The 17,959-nt window shown below is 42.9% G+C and overlaps 1 protein-coding gene across 8 annotated transcripts; it reads right to left on the reverse strand.

The window, feature by feature from the left end:
• Nucleotides 1–2,178: 2,178 nt before the first annotated feature.
• Nucleotides 2,179–17,217, reverse strand: LOC129455756 (formyl peptide receptor 2). Of its 8 annotated transcripts, none has more exons than XM_055220523.2 (3): nt 17,027–17,217; nt 16,304–16,805; nt 2,179–3,059 (listed from the first exon to the last, which is right to left on the reverse strand). In XM_055220523.2, exons 2-3 carry the CDS (start codon nt 16,802–16,804, stop codon nt 2,595–2,597), a joined length of 966 nt encoding a protein of 321 aa, XP_055076498.2. In that variant the 5' UTR covers nt 16,805; nt 17,027–17,217; the 3' UTR covers nt 2,179–2,594. The 8 variants fall into 8 exon arrangements, 1 of the variants encoding a protein (XP_055076498.2); XR_012359780.1 differs by lacking the exons at nt 16,304–16,805; nt 17,027–17,217 and adding exons at nt 3,560–3,637; nt 4,342–5,453 and having other exon boundaries at nt 3,001–3,059; XR_012359781.1 differs by lacking the exons at nt 2,179–3,059; nt 16,304–16,805; nt 17,027–17,217 and adding exons at nt 3,099–3,637; nt 4,342–4,441; nt 4,520–5,452.
• Between the last annotated feature and the right edge of the window lie 742 nt (nt 17,218–17,959).

Here is a 17,959-nt window from a genome sequence, read left to right on the forward strand (position 1 = left end):
TTTTTAATTGTTCAGAAATCTCGTTTTTTGGTTGTGCATTCCAATTAATTTAAATTCAACTGCAGTTGGTTTGTTTTGATTTAAACCTTCATAACTTAAAAAATAGAGCTAAGTAGCATCATAAAAAAAAATAATAACATTATAACATAATAATAAAAATTTTTTTAAAAAAATTTTAAAAAATGGATTTATCTCGTTTTGCAACGAAACTCTTCAATGAATCCTGGCTGTTTAAATTGAAAATTATATCCCAATGCATGTAATCATAGCAAATATATACCCCAATTTATAATTTCATACTCTAATATATTAAAGGTCACGTTCTATTCTGTGTTTTAAAGCTTTGGTTGTGTTTACAGCGCGCAATATAATGTGTTCATGTTTCACGTGTAAAAATCGCGGTATTTTTCACACAATTTACTTATTTGTATAGCGCTGTTTTCAATGTCTTCAAAACGGGCTGATGTCTTCCTTGCTCTATGAAGTCCCTCCTTCAGAAATACATACAAAATTCTGATTGTGTTGTTTGTTTAGTGTGTTGTGATTCGACAGCAGCTTAGCTTGCCATTAGCTTAGCTGGCGACTGACGTATTCCTGTGGGCGGAGTTTAGTCAAAATACTGTTTTACTGATGTCATTAAAGCAGGAAGTAGAGGACTGTAGTTCAAGCCGGCCGTTCACTGTAGGTTTTAAAAGACGAATTCTGTTAAAGAAAATATATCACCTGGCAGTGATCTTTGAGCGTTATCATTTTATAGGTATTATTTATGCTACTATAGCAACATTACACACTAACTAGGGTTAAAAATGGGATCAGAAAGAACGTGACCGTTAAGTTTAAATTAAGGCGCTAATTTAGTAAACGCATCTGTTGGTCGTATTTGGAGGATAGAAAACAGAGACATGACAGAATACAAGAGCTGAATAACCCACTGATGCCGCAAAAATGACAACAACAGTAAACATTATTTAGAAAATGTATGAGTGTTTAAGTAAGCATTCTTTTGTGGCTCATGTAAAATATGCTTATATCGGCATCACATACATTTTTATTACAAATTAACATGCAATTAACTTTGGTTAAATATTGACTCTGACTCTGGTATTTATATGGTATTATTAGGTATTTTCTTAGGGTGACCAACTGACCATACATGCCATTTGTCCAGGATGCGTCCTGGCCAGGACTTCGGGCGCGTCCTCCGGAAGCCGCATCCGTCAACCGCACACGTCATTGACGTTTTTACATCTCAGTTAAAAACACAATCATTTTAGTTTCATTCTTACCTTAAAAGATTAGTCCATTTTCCTAAAAGAAAAATCCAGATAATTTACTCACCACCATGTCATCCAAATGTTGATGTCTTTCTTTGTTCAGTCGAGAAGAAATTATGTTTTTTGAGGAAAACATTGCAGGATTTCTCCAATTCTAATGGACCCCAATAGAGCCCAACATTTAGTACTTAACTCAGCACTTAACAGTTTTTCTTCAACGGAGCTTCAAAGGACTACAAACAATCCCAAACGAGGCACAAGGGTCCCATCCAGCGAAACGACCGTCATTCTTGACAAGAAAAAAAAAGTACTTTTAAACCACAACTTTTCGTCTAGGTCCGGTCCAGCGCGACCTAACGTAAATGCGTAGTGACGTAGGGAGGTCACGTGTAACAAATATATAAAACGCACATTTGCGGACCATTTTAAACAATAAACTGACACAAAGACATTAATTAGTATCAGTTGACATACAACAATGTAGGAGCGGTCCTCTTTCAAGACGCTTGTAAACACTGGGGCGGAGTTTCGCGTTCGTCCTCTGTGACTCTTGACGTCATGACGTATTGCGTGGGGTCAGCTGGCGCATCACGACCGGATCTACATGACGAGAAGTTGTGCTTTAAAAGTGTATATTCTTTATTGTCAAAAATGACAATCGCTCCGCTAGACAAGACCCTTGTGCCTCGTTTGGGGTTGTTTATAGTCCTTTGAAACTCGTTTGAAAAAAACTGTTGAGTGTTAAGCATTAAATGTTGGGCTCTATTAAAGTCCATTCAGGTTGGAAAAATCCTGCAATGTTTTCCTCAAAAAACACAATTTCTTCTCGACTGAACAAAGACAGACATCAACACCCCGGATGACGTGGTGGTGAATGAATTGTCTGGATTTTTCTTTTAAGAAAATGGACTAATCCTTTAACTGTCACGGCTGCTTTTATTTTCAAAAAATAGAGCCTGAAATAAAAAACCTTGATGACGTACTGTATGCGGTCGACCAATGCGACCTCCAGAGGACGCACCCGAAATCCCGGCCAAGACGCGTCCGGGAAAAACCGCAGGTACACTCTTAGAATCGATGTGTTAAAAACAACACATTACTGTTTATTCTGGGATAACAACACACTAAATGCATTGTCCCAGAATCCACCCATCACTGTTATTATTGAAACAACACATTTTGAAACAACACAAAATCAGCAGAAAATGACACATAATGTATTAAAAGCATAACACAAAAAGATGTGTAAAAAATTAACCCATGCTTTCTAAGAGTGTATGGTCACCCTACTGTGCTTATGAGATGAAAAATGTCATGCACTTAATCTTTAGGTGTTTGGTAAACTCTACCAGCACAGTTTAACTGTCCCTCCATAGTGGTGTCCTGGGACAGAGCTTGGCCTTCTTCAGTAAGAGCTCTGTGAAAAATCCCTAACAGGCTTTGATTGCAGCGTTGTCTGAGTTTCAGTCCCGAGCAGAAGTACAACATTGGGTTCACACAACTGTTAAAATAGGCTAAGTTTGAAGTCATATGCCATCCTAACTTTACAGCCTGGTGGTTTTTATTTATCATCTTAACAAGACCTAGGATGTGATAAGGTGCCCAGCATAAGAAAAATGCAAAAACCAATAAAGCAAGAATCCGGAGAGGCCTTGATTTGCCGGAGATTCTCGTTCTGCGAATCCCAATAGCAGCCAGTGTGTAGCAGATGAAGATCACCAGGAAAGGAAGCAGAAATCCACAAAAGAAGCGAATGTAGTAGTAAACGTACTTTGCTTCTTCTCCCTGCAGTTTTGAGATAAATAGAAATATTAAGTTTGTCGGTCCTTACGTAACTAAAATCACTAAGTCAAAATTGTAAAAGGCATTCAATTTTTTATCTGTTTAGAATGCAGAATACAGTCATTTATTGTATAAGGTAAATAAAGGTACTAGAGGCTGTGATACATTATGTGGCATGTAAGAGTACTTAACCAATACCAAATATGGCAGTAAATTGACTACGCCACCCCGGAAATGGGCCGGGGACCCAGAAGTATCAAAAGCACACAAATACGCAGTGGCTGAGACAGATATCAGACAACAGGAAATATTTTAAACAATTTATTCAAAACACATGGAAAATACATAATTCATTCTAATATGCAAAAAGTTAAAAAGAGTACAATAAGTCACGACATCATTCATCCATGCACACTTGTTTTACCACTTCAGAACTGGGGGAATTTGTACTGCCCTTTAGTTAAACACAGCAAGCACTCGTGTTCTCTCACAACACCACACACCAAATTGTGATCACTGCAAGTTGACAGCTGTCCCACCACCACACACCGCAGACACTGGCTCGCACTGGTACCCCAATTCTGAAGGGAGAAGAACAAAATTAGACAAACACACAAACAACACGCATACGAGCAATACACTTTGATTTATAAAAGAACCCCGCTGCCAAAGGAGTTAGCATCATCTGTTATAGCGGCTCTCCTTAACAATTACTCACTGACAGGCAGCACAAAAACATCATATAAAACATCACATTTACAAATCAAATCATACAAAAACCCCAAATAGGAGTTTCCAAATCACAACAAAATTAAAGAAAAGAAAATCAAACAAAAGAATAACACAGAGGTGACAATACAGAGATATACAACTTAAATACCCCACCTTAGTCAAACCCTTAAGTAATCAACACGGCTAAATTTAGCTGCGCTCTCACCGGCCGGGAACGCTATCAGTCCAGCCACAAAGGCAATTCTCCCTTCGTGGAGATATGATATTCGGTTAGTTCATCTTACATGCATCCGTTAAAAGGCAGTGAAGAGCGGGTCAAGCCTGGACCAACGTGAAGAAATAAACGCCAAAACCTTTATAATAGTGCTGCTTTTCATGCGTTCATTACTGCAGCTACTCAGTAGTCAGTATTGATTGTCCAGAAAGGACGCAAGGCTCAAGAGCGCCCGAAAAGCCTGCTGCAACACCTCCGTGACACTAATAAAGCATACAAGATTTTAGATTGAAAATAAGGGATGCGCCTCGCTACACATAAGTGAAACTGATCACATACCTGCCAAATAGGGCTCACACCGCTCCGCACGCTTGACGTGTATCAGTGAAAAGCTGACAAAGTGTCACTCGACACATCCACAATATTCCTCAGCCGCACACTGCAAATTTAAACGAATCACAAATGACCCTGTTTGACAGAAAAAGTTCAGAATGCAGCTACTGGTGATAGCGCTTACCTCGTAGACATAAACACGACCCACAGGAAGTTACATCACTTCCGAAATCCCAGATGACGCGTTTGGTGACGTGCGCTTGGTTGCCTGTCAATCTCATCCCCTTTTATACCCGTGTGTAGCAGTACGGTTTTCTATCCCCTGATGTCATCTGGCCAGCTGATGCGTGTGTTGTTGATGACAATGGCTGTTTCTCAATATGCGTTCTTCAGCGATCTTGCGTCCTCGTGTCCTCGCTCTACGTCATCATTAACGGTCGAAGTTCATTCCAATTCTCAAGAACGCAAGGACAGAGGACGCATGAAAATACCCGGATGTGTTCTTGATATCGAGGATGCATCGAGTGCAGCCTTGCTGAAATCGCTTTACGCCCCAGAAGTCATTGCGGCAAAACTTCCGAGTTCGTTCTTCCCAGGTCGCCTGGCAAGACCGATCTCCACGAGGACGCAAGTCCGTTCTTTGCGTTCTTGGAATTGAGAAACAGCCCATGTATCTGCCTATAAAAGCGTTTCAGTTCACGTTATGTGGGTGCGTTTGTTCCATCAGCGAGCGAGCCGCCGTACTTCCGGGTTTTGTGTACGAATGGTAGTAAGGTAAGGGCTGCTTTCAGTGAGTGTTTTGCAATGTTTATGGTGTATTACACTGGGCTTTATGAAATTCATTGATTTAAGGGTGGACTGAAGAGCTTTTCGGGAAACCCGTTAATCGCTGCGTGAATGAAGACGTTTACATTACACGTCTCCATCTGTGCTTCGTGAGTTTCAATACAGGTATGTGGTGACTTTACTCCTAATGTTAAAGGCTGTAATGATTGATTGAGTAAAAGTGCGTTATTTTCCTATTTAAGGTGTGGGTCAATGTGCAAAGGACGTTACAGTGGGTTGCTGTAGTGGGCTTGCTGCTGGCTGCGTGGCTTTCTTGCGGTACGTGCATCGCTTACACTGCTGGCTTTACAGTCTGCTTTCAACTACAGCCGCTTCACGCTACTTCATCTGGGCTGTACTAACTCTACTGAAGGGATTTCGCGCTACGTCATCTGTGCTCTGCTTTGCCTGCATCGCGCTGCTTTGCCTGCTTCGCGCTGCTTTGCCTGCTTCGCTCTGCATTGTCTGCTTCGCTTGGTTCAGCTGGGCATTCTAATTTGCATTTCTGACGGGTGGCGCTTTGTGCTGCTGCTGATCTGCGCTGTTTGCGGCGATTGCTGGGTTATACCAGCTGATTAACATTGCGCTGCTCATGTGCTAATAGTTTACTGTTGCAGCATTGCAGTACTTCGCAGGATCAGCTGGACCGTGGTCTGGATTTGGGGCGTGGTGCTTATCCAATTGTAGCGTGAGTAACTGATTCAAAATCGGCGTGTGACAGAGTAGTCATTATCTGACTGTCACTAGCATTATTCTACTACTCTGAATTCCTTTGGTTCTGATTTATTAGTTTATTTTTGTATTATCTCTATTTCTGTTGTCATTTATTCTTATTAGCATCATTCTTTACTTACTTTGATTATTGTTTTTTTTGATTATCTATAATGATATTTATTATTATTTAGAATTATTTTGGCCTTTATGTCTTTATTGTTTTCAGTCTTGAGCTACAGCTTTTGTTTTTGTTTTTTTGTATTAAGCAAGTTAAGTATTTTCTAATTATCATTGGATGACCTGTGAGGTGTTCTCTCTCTGTAGACTTCATTGACTTTGTAACCAGTTTACTGGCTTCCTGCCTATTGCCTGTTTGGTAGCTGGGGTGACCGGACGCGGCACCTACAGTGATAACTTTTGGGCAGTTGATTACATGACAAGAACCCAGATTGTTAGAAGTGATGTCCTTTTTTTACTGTGTCTTTTAAAGGTTACTTATTTGTTTTTTTGCTTTCTCTTCAGGAGTGGGTTGGCCGTATCAGCAGATTGTTCCTTTAAGGTGGTGGGCTCCTTACTTGGTTGCAGTGCTGTGTTCACAGTGAGGTGTGCCGTACTGTAGTGTGCTGTGGTGCGTGTGTGCACGTGTGAGTGCTGTGTGCTTTCTGCTCAAAGAACATCAGGCCTCCTCCCACCCTGAAGTGTTGTTTGTCTGTCTTATTTTCCATTTTTACTATTTGATACTGTGAATAAAATTGAATACATTTTAAATAAAGTTTTTTCTGATTGACTCAACTCTTGTCTGATACCTGACCCAGTCGTGACAAACCTGTGTGCTGTTAAATTGAGGGCAGTCCCGGGAGTAGCCCCCGGGTGGCGTAGTTGGTACAAATCCTTAGTTAGGCATTGCCACATTTGGCGTATGATCGGCAGGGTATTCGACTGGTTATCAGATTCAGACTTTGAGGAGAGTTTTTCCTTTTCCCTTTCTTTTTCAGCACGCTGGTGACAGAGCAGTGATTGGGTGAGTACTTTTGTAACACGCCATGGAAAACGAATTACAGGAGATGCGGGACTTAGTTGCCCAATTACGACTTGATAATGAGAGGCTGCGGCAGGAACGTGCGGCGGTTGAGCGGCCCGATCCTGTCGCACCATCTGGTAGTGCAGCACCATCTGGTAGTGCAGCACGCCCATCTACACCGCGGTCGGCTGATGTGGGTGCCAGTACAGTCGAACGTTTTGTATTTATTCCGAGAGACAGACGCTGCCCAAATTTTAATGGCAGATCTGGTGTCAGTCTCGATGAGTGGCTTGAGGAAGCCCGAGCATGTATGAGAGTTCGTAATATGACACCAGAAGAGCAAGCCTTTTTCCTTTATGATCACCTTGAAGGAGAGGCCCGAAATGAGATTAAATACCGTTCTAGTGCTGATAAAAGCGATCCAGACAAAAGTATTGCACCTTTGCGTGAAGTGTATGGTTGTGCAGAGTCGTATATTGCACTGCAGGAAGCATTTTTCTCTCTGCGACAGCGTGAAGGAGAAACATTGTGGAAGTTCTCCTTGCGTTGTTGGGTCTTTTTGAAAAAGTAAAAAACCAGTCGCCATGTGAAGTTTTAAATGGTGATGTAATTGTAAGGGATCAATTCGTCGAATGCGTGTCAGATAATGCACTCCGTAGAGAATTAAAACAATTGATACGACGTCAGCCCACTGTAACGTTGCTAGAGGTTCGGGGAGAAGCGATCCGTTGGGAAAGAGAGGGGTTACCAGGGGGTGTTAGGGGTAGAAGTCAGTCAGTCCCCCTGGTGAGTGGAATCCAGTATGAGGTCCGGGGAAGTCCAGAGATGGGTTGGGCTCAGAGAAATCGTACATCTGAGTTAAGTGAGCTACGAGAAATACTGCATAGGCAGCAACAGCAGCTAGATTTGCTTACCCAGACTATCGCCCGGAATCAAACTACCTTTTCCCATGGTCGTGCACCTCGTCCAACTCAATTAATCTGTCGACGGTGTCAACAACCGGGTCATTTTGCACGGGAGTGCGATGGGGAGCGTCGTCCGCCTCGTGCTCCGCCAGGCCCGGTTGTTGCTCCTTCGGCCGGTGAACCAAGGTCCTTGCCTGGCCCTAACCGTCCGGAAAACTAGTTCCTACCGAGCTGCTGAGCCACAGCTCGGTAGGGAGTGCGCGTGGCTCTCATATTGTTCATGGTAATGAGACGGGTTCCCGACTAGTGTCCTCATGTCCACGCCTTGTTGTAAATATTGGGGGGGTTTCAGTGCCCTGTTTGGTTGACACTGGTTCCATGGTGTCGACCATCACGGAAACATGTTTCCGGTTGATGTTTGAGCCATGGGGCCAGGGTCGTCTGCAATCATGTCACTGGCTGCAGCTCCGAGCAGCAAATGGATTGGAAATTCCGTATATTGGGTATCTTGAATTAGATATCGAGCTGTGCGGTAGTACAATTCCTAATTGTGGAGTATTGGTGGTCCGTGATCCTCCGGGCAGTGGCCCGGACGTGCCTGGTATTCTAGGCATGAATGTTCTTAGCCGCTGCTACCGGGAACTGTTCGGTCGTCATGGATCCACGTTATTTGAGTTGCCAAGTTTGGCTGAGGATGTGAACATGATTCAGGTATTTCAGAATTGTCAACAAGCCGTTCGTGCCGCTGATCGCGGGAATAATGTAAAAGTAAGGGGGCACAAGGTGTGTCGCATTTCAGGCGGCACCTTGACATTTGTCACAGCTACCTGTTCCTCCTTGCTTGCAGGTAAGACCGTGTTGTTTGAGCCTACTGAGACTGGTTTGCCTGCAGGACTGTTGGCTTCACCCTCATTAGTACAGGTGAGCGGGGGTACTGTTTCGGTCCCGGTCGTAAATGTCGGTACCGTTGATGTAGTACTGTATCCCACTACAGTTATAGGTACGTTGAGGGAAGTATATTTCGTGGGGTTGCCAAATGGGTTGACGGAGGTCTCAACCATGACCGCTCAGGTGGCCTCTTGTGATGCATCAGATATGTTGGGGCAGATAGCGTCACTTGAGTTTGGAGGACTGTCAGTTGAGGAACAAAATCAGGTTAGGGCTCTCCTTCGGGAGTATCAAAGTGTGTTTTCGACACATGAAGGAGATCCCCCTGACCGATGACACTCCAGTTCGGCAGAGGTACCGACGTATCCCACCATCAGAGTACGAAGTGGTTAAGACTCACATTAGTCAGTTGCTAGATACACAGATTATCCGGGAGAGCTGCAGCCCATACGCCTCCCCGATTGTGTTAGTTAAGAAGAAGGACGGTAGTTTACGCATGTGCGTAGACTACCGTCAGCTTAATTCTAAACCGCGCAAGGATGCGTTTCCGTTACCTCGGATTGAGGAGACGTTGGATTCATTGACTGGTGCCCACTGGTTTTCTACTTTAGATCTAGCCAGTGGGTATAACCAAGTTCCCGTCTCTGAATCCGACCGTCCCAAAACTGCCTTTTGCACGCCATTCGGTTTGTTTGAATGGAATCGTATGCCATTTGGGTTGTGTAATGCCCCAAGTACGTTCCAGCGCCTGATGGAGCGGCTCTTCGGTGACGAGCGGCACCAGTCTGTTTTGCTGTATCTAGACGATATCATTTTGTTTTCATCGTCCATACAACAGCATCTAGAGCGGTTAAGGATGGTGTTGGGTCGCTTGAGGGCCGAAGGCCTGAAGGTTAAGCTGGAAAAATGTGCATTCTTTCAGGAGAGGGTAACATACTTGGGGCATGTAATTTCTTCTTCCGGAGTGGCAACAGACCCAGGTAAAGTTGAGGCTGTAGCTCAGTGGCCATGTCCTAGGACAGTGGCCGAGCTGAGGACCTTCCTGGGATTTGCTAGCTACTATAGGCGTTTTGTCGAGGGATTTGCGAAATTGGCAGCCCCGTTACATCAAATAGTGGCAGAGTTAACAAGAGGTAAGGTAGGTAAGCGCAGTCTAGAGTTGGCAGCGGTATGGTCCCCACAATGTGAGGACTCCTTTCAAACTTTAAAGCGGAAGCTTACCACGGCGCCAGTGTTGGCATATGCGGATTTTACGCGTCCTTTCATATTGGAGGTCGATGCCAGTTATGCAGGGCTTGGAGCTGTGCTGTCACAGGAAGTCGAAGGGAAGGTTAGACCCATCGCGTATGCTAGCCGTGGTCTTCGACCTGCGGAACGGAATACGGCCACTTATAGTTCCATGAGGCTTGAATTCTTGGCCCTTAAGTGGGCCATGGCTGAGAAGTTTCGTGAGTACCTGTTGGGGCATAAGTGTGTTGTACGTACTGATAACAATCCGTTAAGTCATCTTGCTACAGCTAAGTTAGGTGCTACTGAACAAAGGTGGGCCGCTGAGTTAGCCGCCTTTGATTTTGTGATTCAGTACAGAGCGGGTAGAACCAACCAGAATGCCGATGCGCTGTCACGATTAACTACTGTGCAGCTGGGGGCTGATGATAGTGGGCAGTTGGGTGCTGTGGTACCTGAGCTGCTGAGGCGAGCAGTAAGGGTAACGCCAGGGGAAGTTACCACTGTGCATGCAATGCAGGATTGGCATAGTCGCTCAGCACTTGATATCAGCGCTTTACAGCAGACAGACTCGGTGGTAGGGGAAGCCTTGCAATTTTGGCGGCAAGGGCAGCGCCCAGGCCCGCAGGAGCGACGGACTTTAGCTAAGGCAGTAGTCACGCTCCTCCGACAATGGGACCGGTTGGTAGAGCAAGAGGGCCTATTATATCGAAGGGCTTTCCGGCCAGATGGAGGGGAGTCAGTGCTTCAGGTTGTTGTGCCAATTGCTTTACAGCCAGAGGTGTTAACTTCTTTACACCAGCAGCATGGACACCAAGGTGTCGAACGTACCTTAGAACTGGTACGGCAACGCTGTTACTGGCCGGGCATGTCCGCGGACGTGGCACAGTGGGTTCAGGAGTGCGAGCGGTGTCAACAAGCTAAAGATGTGGCACCAATCCCTCGAAGCTACATGGGGCATTTACTGGCCTCTCGTCCAAACGAAATTGTAGCTATTGATTTTACGGTGTTGGAGCCATCCCAGGCTGGACAAGAAAATGTGCTTGTGATGACTGATGTGTTCAGTAAGTTTACAGTGGCAATTCCCACCTGGGATCAGCAGGCGAGCACTGTGGCTAGGGTCTTGGTGGAGGAGTGGTTCTTCAAGTTTGGGGTTCCTGGGCGGATTCATTCCGACCAGGGCCGCAATTTTGAGTCCACTTTGATTCAACAGTTGTGTAGCCTGTATGAGGTGGGAAGGTCGCGCAGCACTCCATACCATCCGGCTGGTAACGGCCAGTGTGAGAGGTTCAATCGGACTTTACACAATTTGCTGCGGACCTTGCCCACTGACCGTAAGAGAGATTGGGCATCTTGCCTGGCACAGGTGGTGTTCTGCTATAACACCACTCCGCACCAGGCTACTGGTGAGTCGCCCTTCTTTTTGATGTTTGGGCAAGAACCAAGGTTGCCCATAGACTTTTTGCTCGGGCAAGTACAAGAGCCGGTGCCAGGTAGAGTCCACAAGTGGATTGAGGAGCATCAGGCACAGTTGCAGGTGGCGGTTGATGGTGCCCGAGAGCGGCTGCAGGCTGCAGCAAGCCGGCGTAAAGCAGGGCATGATCAACGGGTAAAAGAGCTGCCGTTAGGGGAGGGCCAGTTTGTCTATTTGAGAGACTTTGGGGTTCGAGGTAGGCATAAGATTCATGACCTTTGGAGCTCCACAGTATATCAGGTGGTTAAAGCCCCTCCACCTGGTGGTTCTGTGTATACAGTAGCTCCAGTAAACAATCTGACTCAAGTCCGACAGGTTCATCGGTCGGCATTGAAACTTCGAGCCCAAGGGGAGGTGGTATCAGATGACCTTTCTGAAAGTTCAGTTGATTCACCTGTGCACTTGGAGACTGCGAGAGAACCTGAAGATGGAGACTTGGCATATGTGGTTTCTGAGGTTGTACCGTTAGCTCAGAGCGGAAATACGGCAAGGCCAGAACCAGCTGGAATAGTGCAGGCCAATGATCCTCCAGCACCTACAGAAGTAGCCAATGTTGAGTTGGTACCTGTAGTGGCGTCCCCCTCTCGGGAAACTTCTAACCCACCAGGTGTAGTTCCACGTCGGACAGGACGAGTAGGGGCAGGGCAACATTCTAATGTGCACCATTTGCCACGAACGGTAGGAGCTGGAAGTGTAAGCGCTCCAGATGCTCCAGCCTGTGGGACTTATGCAGTTATGGCGTGGTTTAGGCCTTGGAATTAGAGTCTTGATTGTTTCATCGTCGGGACGACGATGACGAATGGGGGGGTAGAATGTAGCAGTACGGTTTTCTATCCCCTGATGTCATCTGGCCAGCTGATGCGTGTGTTGTTGATGACCATGTATCTGCCTATAAAAGCGTTTCAGTTCACGTTATGCGGGTGCGTTTGTTCCATCAGCGAGCGAGCCGCCGTACTTCCGGGTTTTTGTGTACGAATGGTAGTAAGGTAAGGGCTGCTTTCAGTGAATGATTTGCAATGTTTATGGTGTATTGCACTGGGCTTTATGAAATTCATTGACTTAAGGGTGGACTGAGGAGCTTTTCGGGAAACCCGTCGATCGCTGCGTGAATGAAGACGTTTACATTACACGTCTCCATCTGTGCTTCGTGAGTTTCAATACAGGTATGTGGTGACTTTACTCCTAATGTTAAAGGCTGTAATGATTGATTGAGTAAAAGTGCGTTATTTTCCTATTTAAGGTGTGGGTCAATGTGCAAGGGACGTTACAGTGGGTTGCTGTAGTGGGCTTGCTGCTGGCTGCGTGGCTTTCTTGCGCTACGTGCATCGCTTACACTGCTGGCTTTACCTTCTGCTTTCAACTGCAGCCGCTTTGCGCTACGTCATCCTCTGGGCTGTACTAACTCTACTGAAGGGATTTCGCGCTACGTCATCTGTGCTCTGCTTTGCCTGCATCGCGCTGCTTTGCCTGCTTCGCTCTGCATTGTCTGCTTCGCTTGGGTCAGCTGGGCATTCTAATTTACATTTCTGACGGGTGGCGCTCTGTGCTGCTGCTGGTTTGCGCTGTTTGCGGCGTTGCTGGGTTATACCAGCTGATTAACATTGCGCTGCTCATGTGCTAATAGTTTACTGTTGCAGCATTGCAGTACTTCGCAGGATCAGCTGGACCGTGGTCTGGATTTGGGGCGTGGTGCTTATCCAATTGTAGCGTGAGTAACTGATTCAAAATCGGCGTGTGACAGAGTAGTCATTATCTGACTGTCACTAGCATTATTCTACTACTCTGAATTCCTTTGGTTCTGATTTATTAGTTTATTTTTGTATTATCTCTATTTCTGTTGTCATTTATTCTTATTAGCATCATTCTTTACTTACTTTGATTATTGTTTTTTTTGATTATCTATAATGATATTTATTATTATTTAGAATTATTTTGGCCTTTATGTCTTTATTGTTTTCAGTCTTGAGCTACAGCTTTTGTTTTTGTTTTTTTGTATTAAGCAAGTTAAGTATTTTCTAATTATCATTGGATGACCTGTGAGGTGTTCTCTCTCTGTAGATTTCATTGACTTTGTAACCAGTTTACTGGCTTCCTGCCTATTGCCTGTTTGGTAGCTGGGGTGACCGGACGCGGCACCTACAGTGATAACTTTTGGGCAGTTGATTACATGACAAGAACCCAGATTGTTAGAGGTGATGTCCTTTTTTACTGTGTCTTTTAAAGGTTACTTACTTGTTTTTTTGCTTTCTCTTCAGGAGTGGGTTGGCCGTATCAGCAGATTGTTCCTTTAAGGTGGTGGGCTCCTTACTTGGTTGCAGTGCTGTGTTCACAGTGAGGTGTGCCGTGCTGTAGTGTGCTGTGGTGCGTGTGTGCACGTGTGAGTGCTGTGTGCTTTCTGCTCAAAGAACGTCAGGCCTTCTCCCACCCTGAAGTGTTGTTTGTCTGTCTTATTTTCCATTTTTACTATTTGATACTGTGAATAAAATTGAATACATTTTAAATAAAGTTTTTTCTGATTGACTCAACTCTTGTCTGATACCTGACCCAGTCGTGACAAACCTGTGTGCTGTTAAATTGAGGGCAGTCCCGGGAGTAGCCCCCGGGTGGCGTAGTTGGTACAAATCCTTAGTTAGGCATTGCCACACGTGGAACATACCATTTGCACACAAATAATCAACTGGTCGATCGCATTACCACAATTATATTGGGGGCTTTTCTAAAAAGTAAAACGTTTAGAAGATATGGCTTTATTAACTGCAAAAATTATCCAGAAATGTCAATTTACAACCCATGTTTGTTTCCGTAGAATGAAATGGTCTATTATTACCTTATTTAAAAGGGTCATGAATAATAATGTTGAGCACTGCTCTGATTCGTCGTTTCTCTGAGCAGCTCATTTCACTAGCTCTGTGTGTACAAACAAGCCTTATTTTTGAGCCTGTATCAGATTTTGAGAAATGGTCAATTATTCTGAGATTGTTAATGGAAGTTTCTGAGTGGTAAGTTTGTGTTTTTTTTTTTGTATGGACCTGTAAAATGTAACTGTCTGTAACGTCAATAGTAGAACTTCAGACTAAACGCTAGCATGTAGCATTAACTAGTATATAGTGCTAATTTAGCAGTCACAACTTAAAAACCATATTGTAATTCATTTAATGTTGGGGCGTACATCACGACTGTAACAGTACATTCACACGGGACAAAAACGTTAAAGGAATAGTCTACCCTTTTGCCATATTAAACTATGTTATTACCTCAACTTAGACAAATTAATACATATCTATCTTTTTACAATGCGTGCACTGTACAGCATGTCGTGAATGTGTTAGCATTTAGCCTAGACCCATTCATTCCTATGGTACCAAACAGGGAAGCCACCAAACACTTCCGTGTTTTCCCTATTTAAAGATTGTTACATGAAGAGTTATACCAGTAAGTATGGTGCCACAAAATAAAAAATGTTGGTACCATAGGAATGAATGGGGCTAGGCTAAATGCTAACACATTCACAACGCGTGACTTTTTTTTAACTGTTTCTGTGTTGTTGAGCAACTTCAATTCCTGTTTATTCTATAATTTTATATTATAATTTATTCAAAGTGAATAAATTGTAATGAAAAATAAATTAAAAAGCTAAAGTAAATCGCAAGTGGAAGTACATCTGTCAAATCATTGAATGTTCAAAATATTATGAATCTTTTTTTTTTTTAAATACACATTGGTTGGCCTATTCATGAGCATACATCAGCAATTGCACAGGTTTAGGGGAATAGGGCATTATTAATAGCCTATGCCATGTACACTGCAAAAAAAAATCAAGAAAAAAATCGTAGTATTTTTGTCTTGTTTTCAGTGAAAATATCTAAAAATTATTAAATTAAAATGCTTTTTCTTCAAGATCAGAGCGACCCGGGAAAGTAGGTGTAGTTTTTGGACCAAAAATATCAAATTTAAGTGATTTTGTGCATCAAACAAGCAAAAAAATCTGCCAATGGGATGGGCAATTTTTTCTTGAATTAAGTGTTTAAGAAAAAAATTCAAGATTTTTTTACTTATCCCATTGGCAGATTTTTTTGCTGGTTTTTGTGCACAAAATCACTTAAATTTGATATTTTTGGTGTAAGATCTAAACTTATTTTCTTGGGTCATTTTACTCATCAAGAAAAAGCATCTTCATTTAAGAATTTTTAGATATTTTTACTGAAAACAAGACAAAAATTCTAAGAATTTTTTTCTAAAAAATTTTTTTTTTTTTTGCAGTGTAAGGTGGTATGCTAGAAATGGGTAAACCACTATCAATAAGTCGACCCGTGGGTTGGGTGCACCGCCGGGCCAGGGAGAGTCCCACATTGTCCCTCAGAAACATACCCCTTGTCCCCCCTTGGGTTTATTAGCAGGTGGTCACCCTAGCAGGAAATAATACCTTTACAACCTGGTACAAAATGTATTTTTGGTCTATATAGCTAATTTTCCCACTTGATAACTGTGAGGGGTGTGAATATTTTTGTAACTCATCTGTTTAAATTATGTTGTGCCTCAAATTTCTGCATAACTAAGGGCGTGGCCAATTGAGTGACAGGTGAACAGCCACTGCTGTCACTAGAATCGAGCTAGGCGGGCGTGGTTTCAGCAACCAGCCACCTCAGCTTCACCCATGTCCCATGAATTTGGACCACTTTGGATTTAAATTCTTTTTGCATCTTTTTATTGGACTGTATGCTACAGCAACAAATGAAGAGTCAAATATGGGTTCTGCACAATGAAACTGATATTAAACTGGTAAAGATGCAAATCATGAAAATTTGACCAATCAGCTTCAAGGACAGAAACTATCAGTATTACAATGAATATTATGCAAGGTGGTTAATGTACACTTGCTTAACAATTCAATCATATAAGTAAAGCTGTTCTGACCTTAAGTGAGCACTTGCTCTTGTTGTTCTTTTCAGGGTAAACTCCCCGATACACCAAGAATGGTGAACTGAAGATCAGCGCCACAATCCAAACCCCCAAACTGACCACACGAGCAGCATATAATGTCCGTCTTTCCTTGGTAAACACTGGGCGCCAAATGCAGATCGCTCGATCCACACTGATGACAGCCAGAAGAAAAACACTGCAGAACATGTTGGCGTGCTTGAAAAAGGCATTAAACTTGCAGATAAAGAGTCCAAATGGCCAGTGGTCAAAGAAGATGTGTCTTATGACCTGGGAAATTTGTACCAAGCAGAAGATCAGGTCGGCCACGGCAAGGTTGATCAACCACACGTTGTTGACGATGGGTTTCATACGGATGCCGGCCACCCAGATGACCACAGAGTTTCCAGAGGTTCCTAAGAGAATAATGATGATTTTGACGACGATGTCCAATGTAGTTTTCTCATTGTAGGTTAGGACAGTTGTATTGAAGCTCATTCTAAAATCAAGCAAGATACATCATTTCTTTAGTATACCATCTATATAAAAATCCAGCCTTCTTAAACTCATATGTTTTATAGGTTTATGCCAATTTATACAGTTACATTGTATATGAACCAAACATTGTTTATTGCACTGGTTGTTTAATAATTTTTTCTTTCAAAAATGTGAATTATAAACAAGCTGGTAATGAATTACTATATGCTGTGATGATCTTACCTGTACACAAATGTTTGTTACTATTTAGCCAATACTGAATAATCCTCTGAATGTGTCTCTGTATTAAAAGATAATTGATACGGCAGTGTTCAATATAGCAGCATCTTTTGTTGAGTCATCCAGCAATCTCTTTTCTAACAGGAAATGGGAGGAGAATGTGGCCAAGCATTATTATTATAATAATTATTATGTTATATAAATTTACACAATACCCTTCATATTCCTTTACTTAGGCTATCTTGGCCCTGTTTTTTTACACATCTAATTGAGGACTTACATATCATTTTAACAATCAAGAACATTAAAACTGTTCCTTAATGGAAATTTGTTTACAAAAGTTGTCATCATAAAATAAATGACAGATGTTCAGTGAATAATCTTACTGTTTAAATTCAGAACAGGGCAACCTATGGAGGTGAGGATTGAGACTGCAGATTTAAACATATAGATTTTTTTAAGATGCAACTTTTTAAGTTACAGCCAGGATGTGATTAGGGGGGTGTTGGGGGGCTATCCCCCCCAAGAAGGCATCAAAACAAGAAGCGTGATGGGTTTAAAAAAATAATTAGTGAAAAAATAGTTTGCATTGCTTTGTATCTAAAGAATATATAAATAAAAAATACTATTGTGAATGCATCAGTGCACAGGAGGCTAAAGACAGAAAAGTACTAGATATTGGTCTTGTCCTAATTCTTGCGTCTGCGGTGTTGGCCACTTGCATGCAACAGGAAGTGCACAAGAATGTCCCAAGACTTCAAAATGATGAAGAGCAATGCCCTTAATGCACATTACACCAGCACTATAGATGCATTTTATCACATAATTGTAAACATTGATTAAACTGTGTCGTTTGTTTGGTGATTACTGAAAAAACATTAACTTTTATAAAGCTGCTTGCTCAAAGATGTTTTTACAGGTGCTTCTGATTTTACA

The sequence above is a fragment of the Misgurnus anguillicaudatus genome, chromosome 20, assembly GCF_027580225.2.
Source record: "Misgurnus anguillicaudatus chromosome 20, ASM2758022v2, whole genome shotgun sequence".
NCBI lineage: Eukaryota > Metazoa > Chordata > Actinopteri > Cypriniformes > Cobitidae > Misgurnus > Misgurnus anguillicaudatus.

Coding starts and splice junctions, on each gene's coding strand:
- LOC129455756 (XM_055220523.2), bottom strand. CDS start 16,804: ATGAGCTTCAATACAACTGTCCTAACCTACAATGAGAAAACTACATTG. Junction 3,060..16,303: donor AGAGCAAGTGCTCACTTAAG/GTCAGAACAGCT, acceptor TCAAAACTGCAG/GGAGAAGAAGCAAAGTACGT.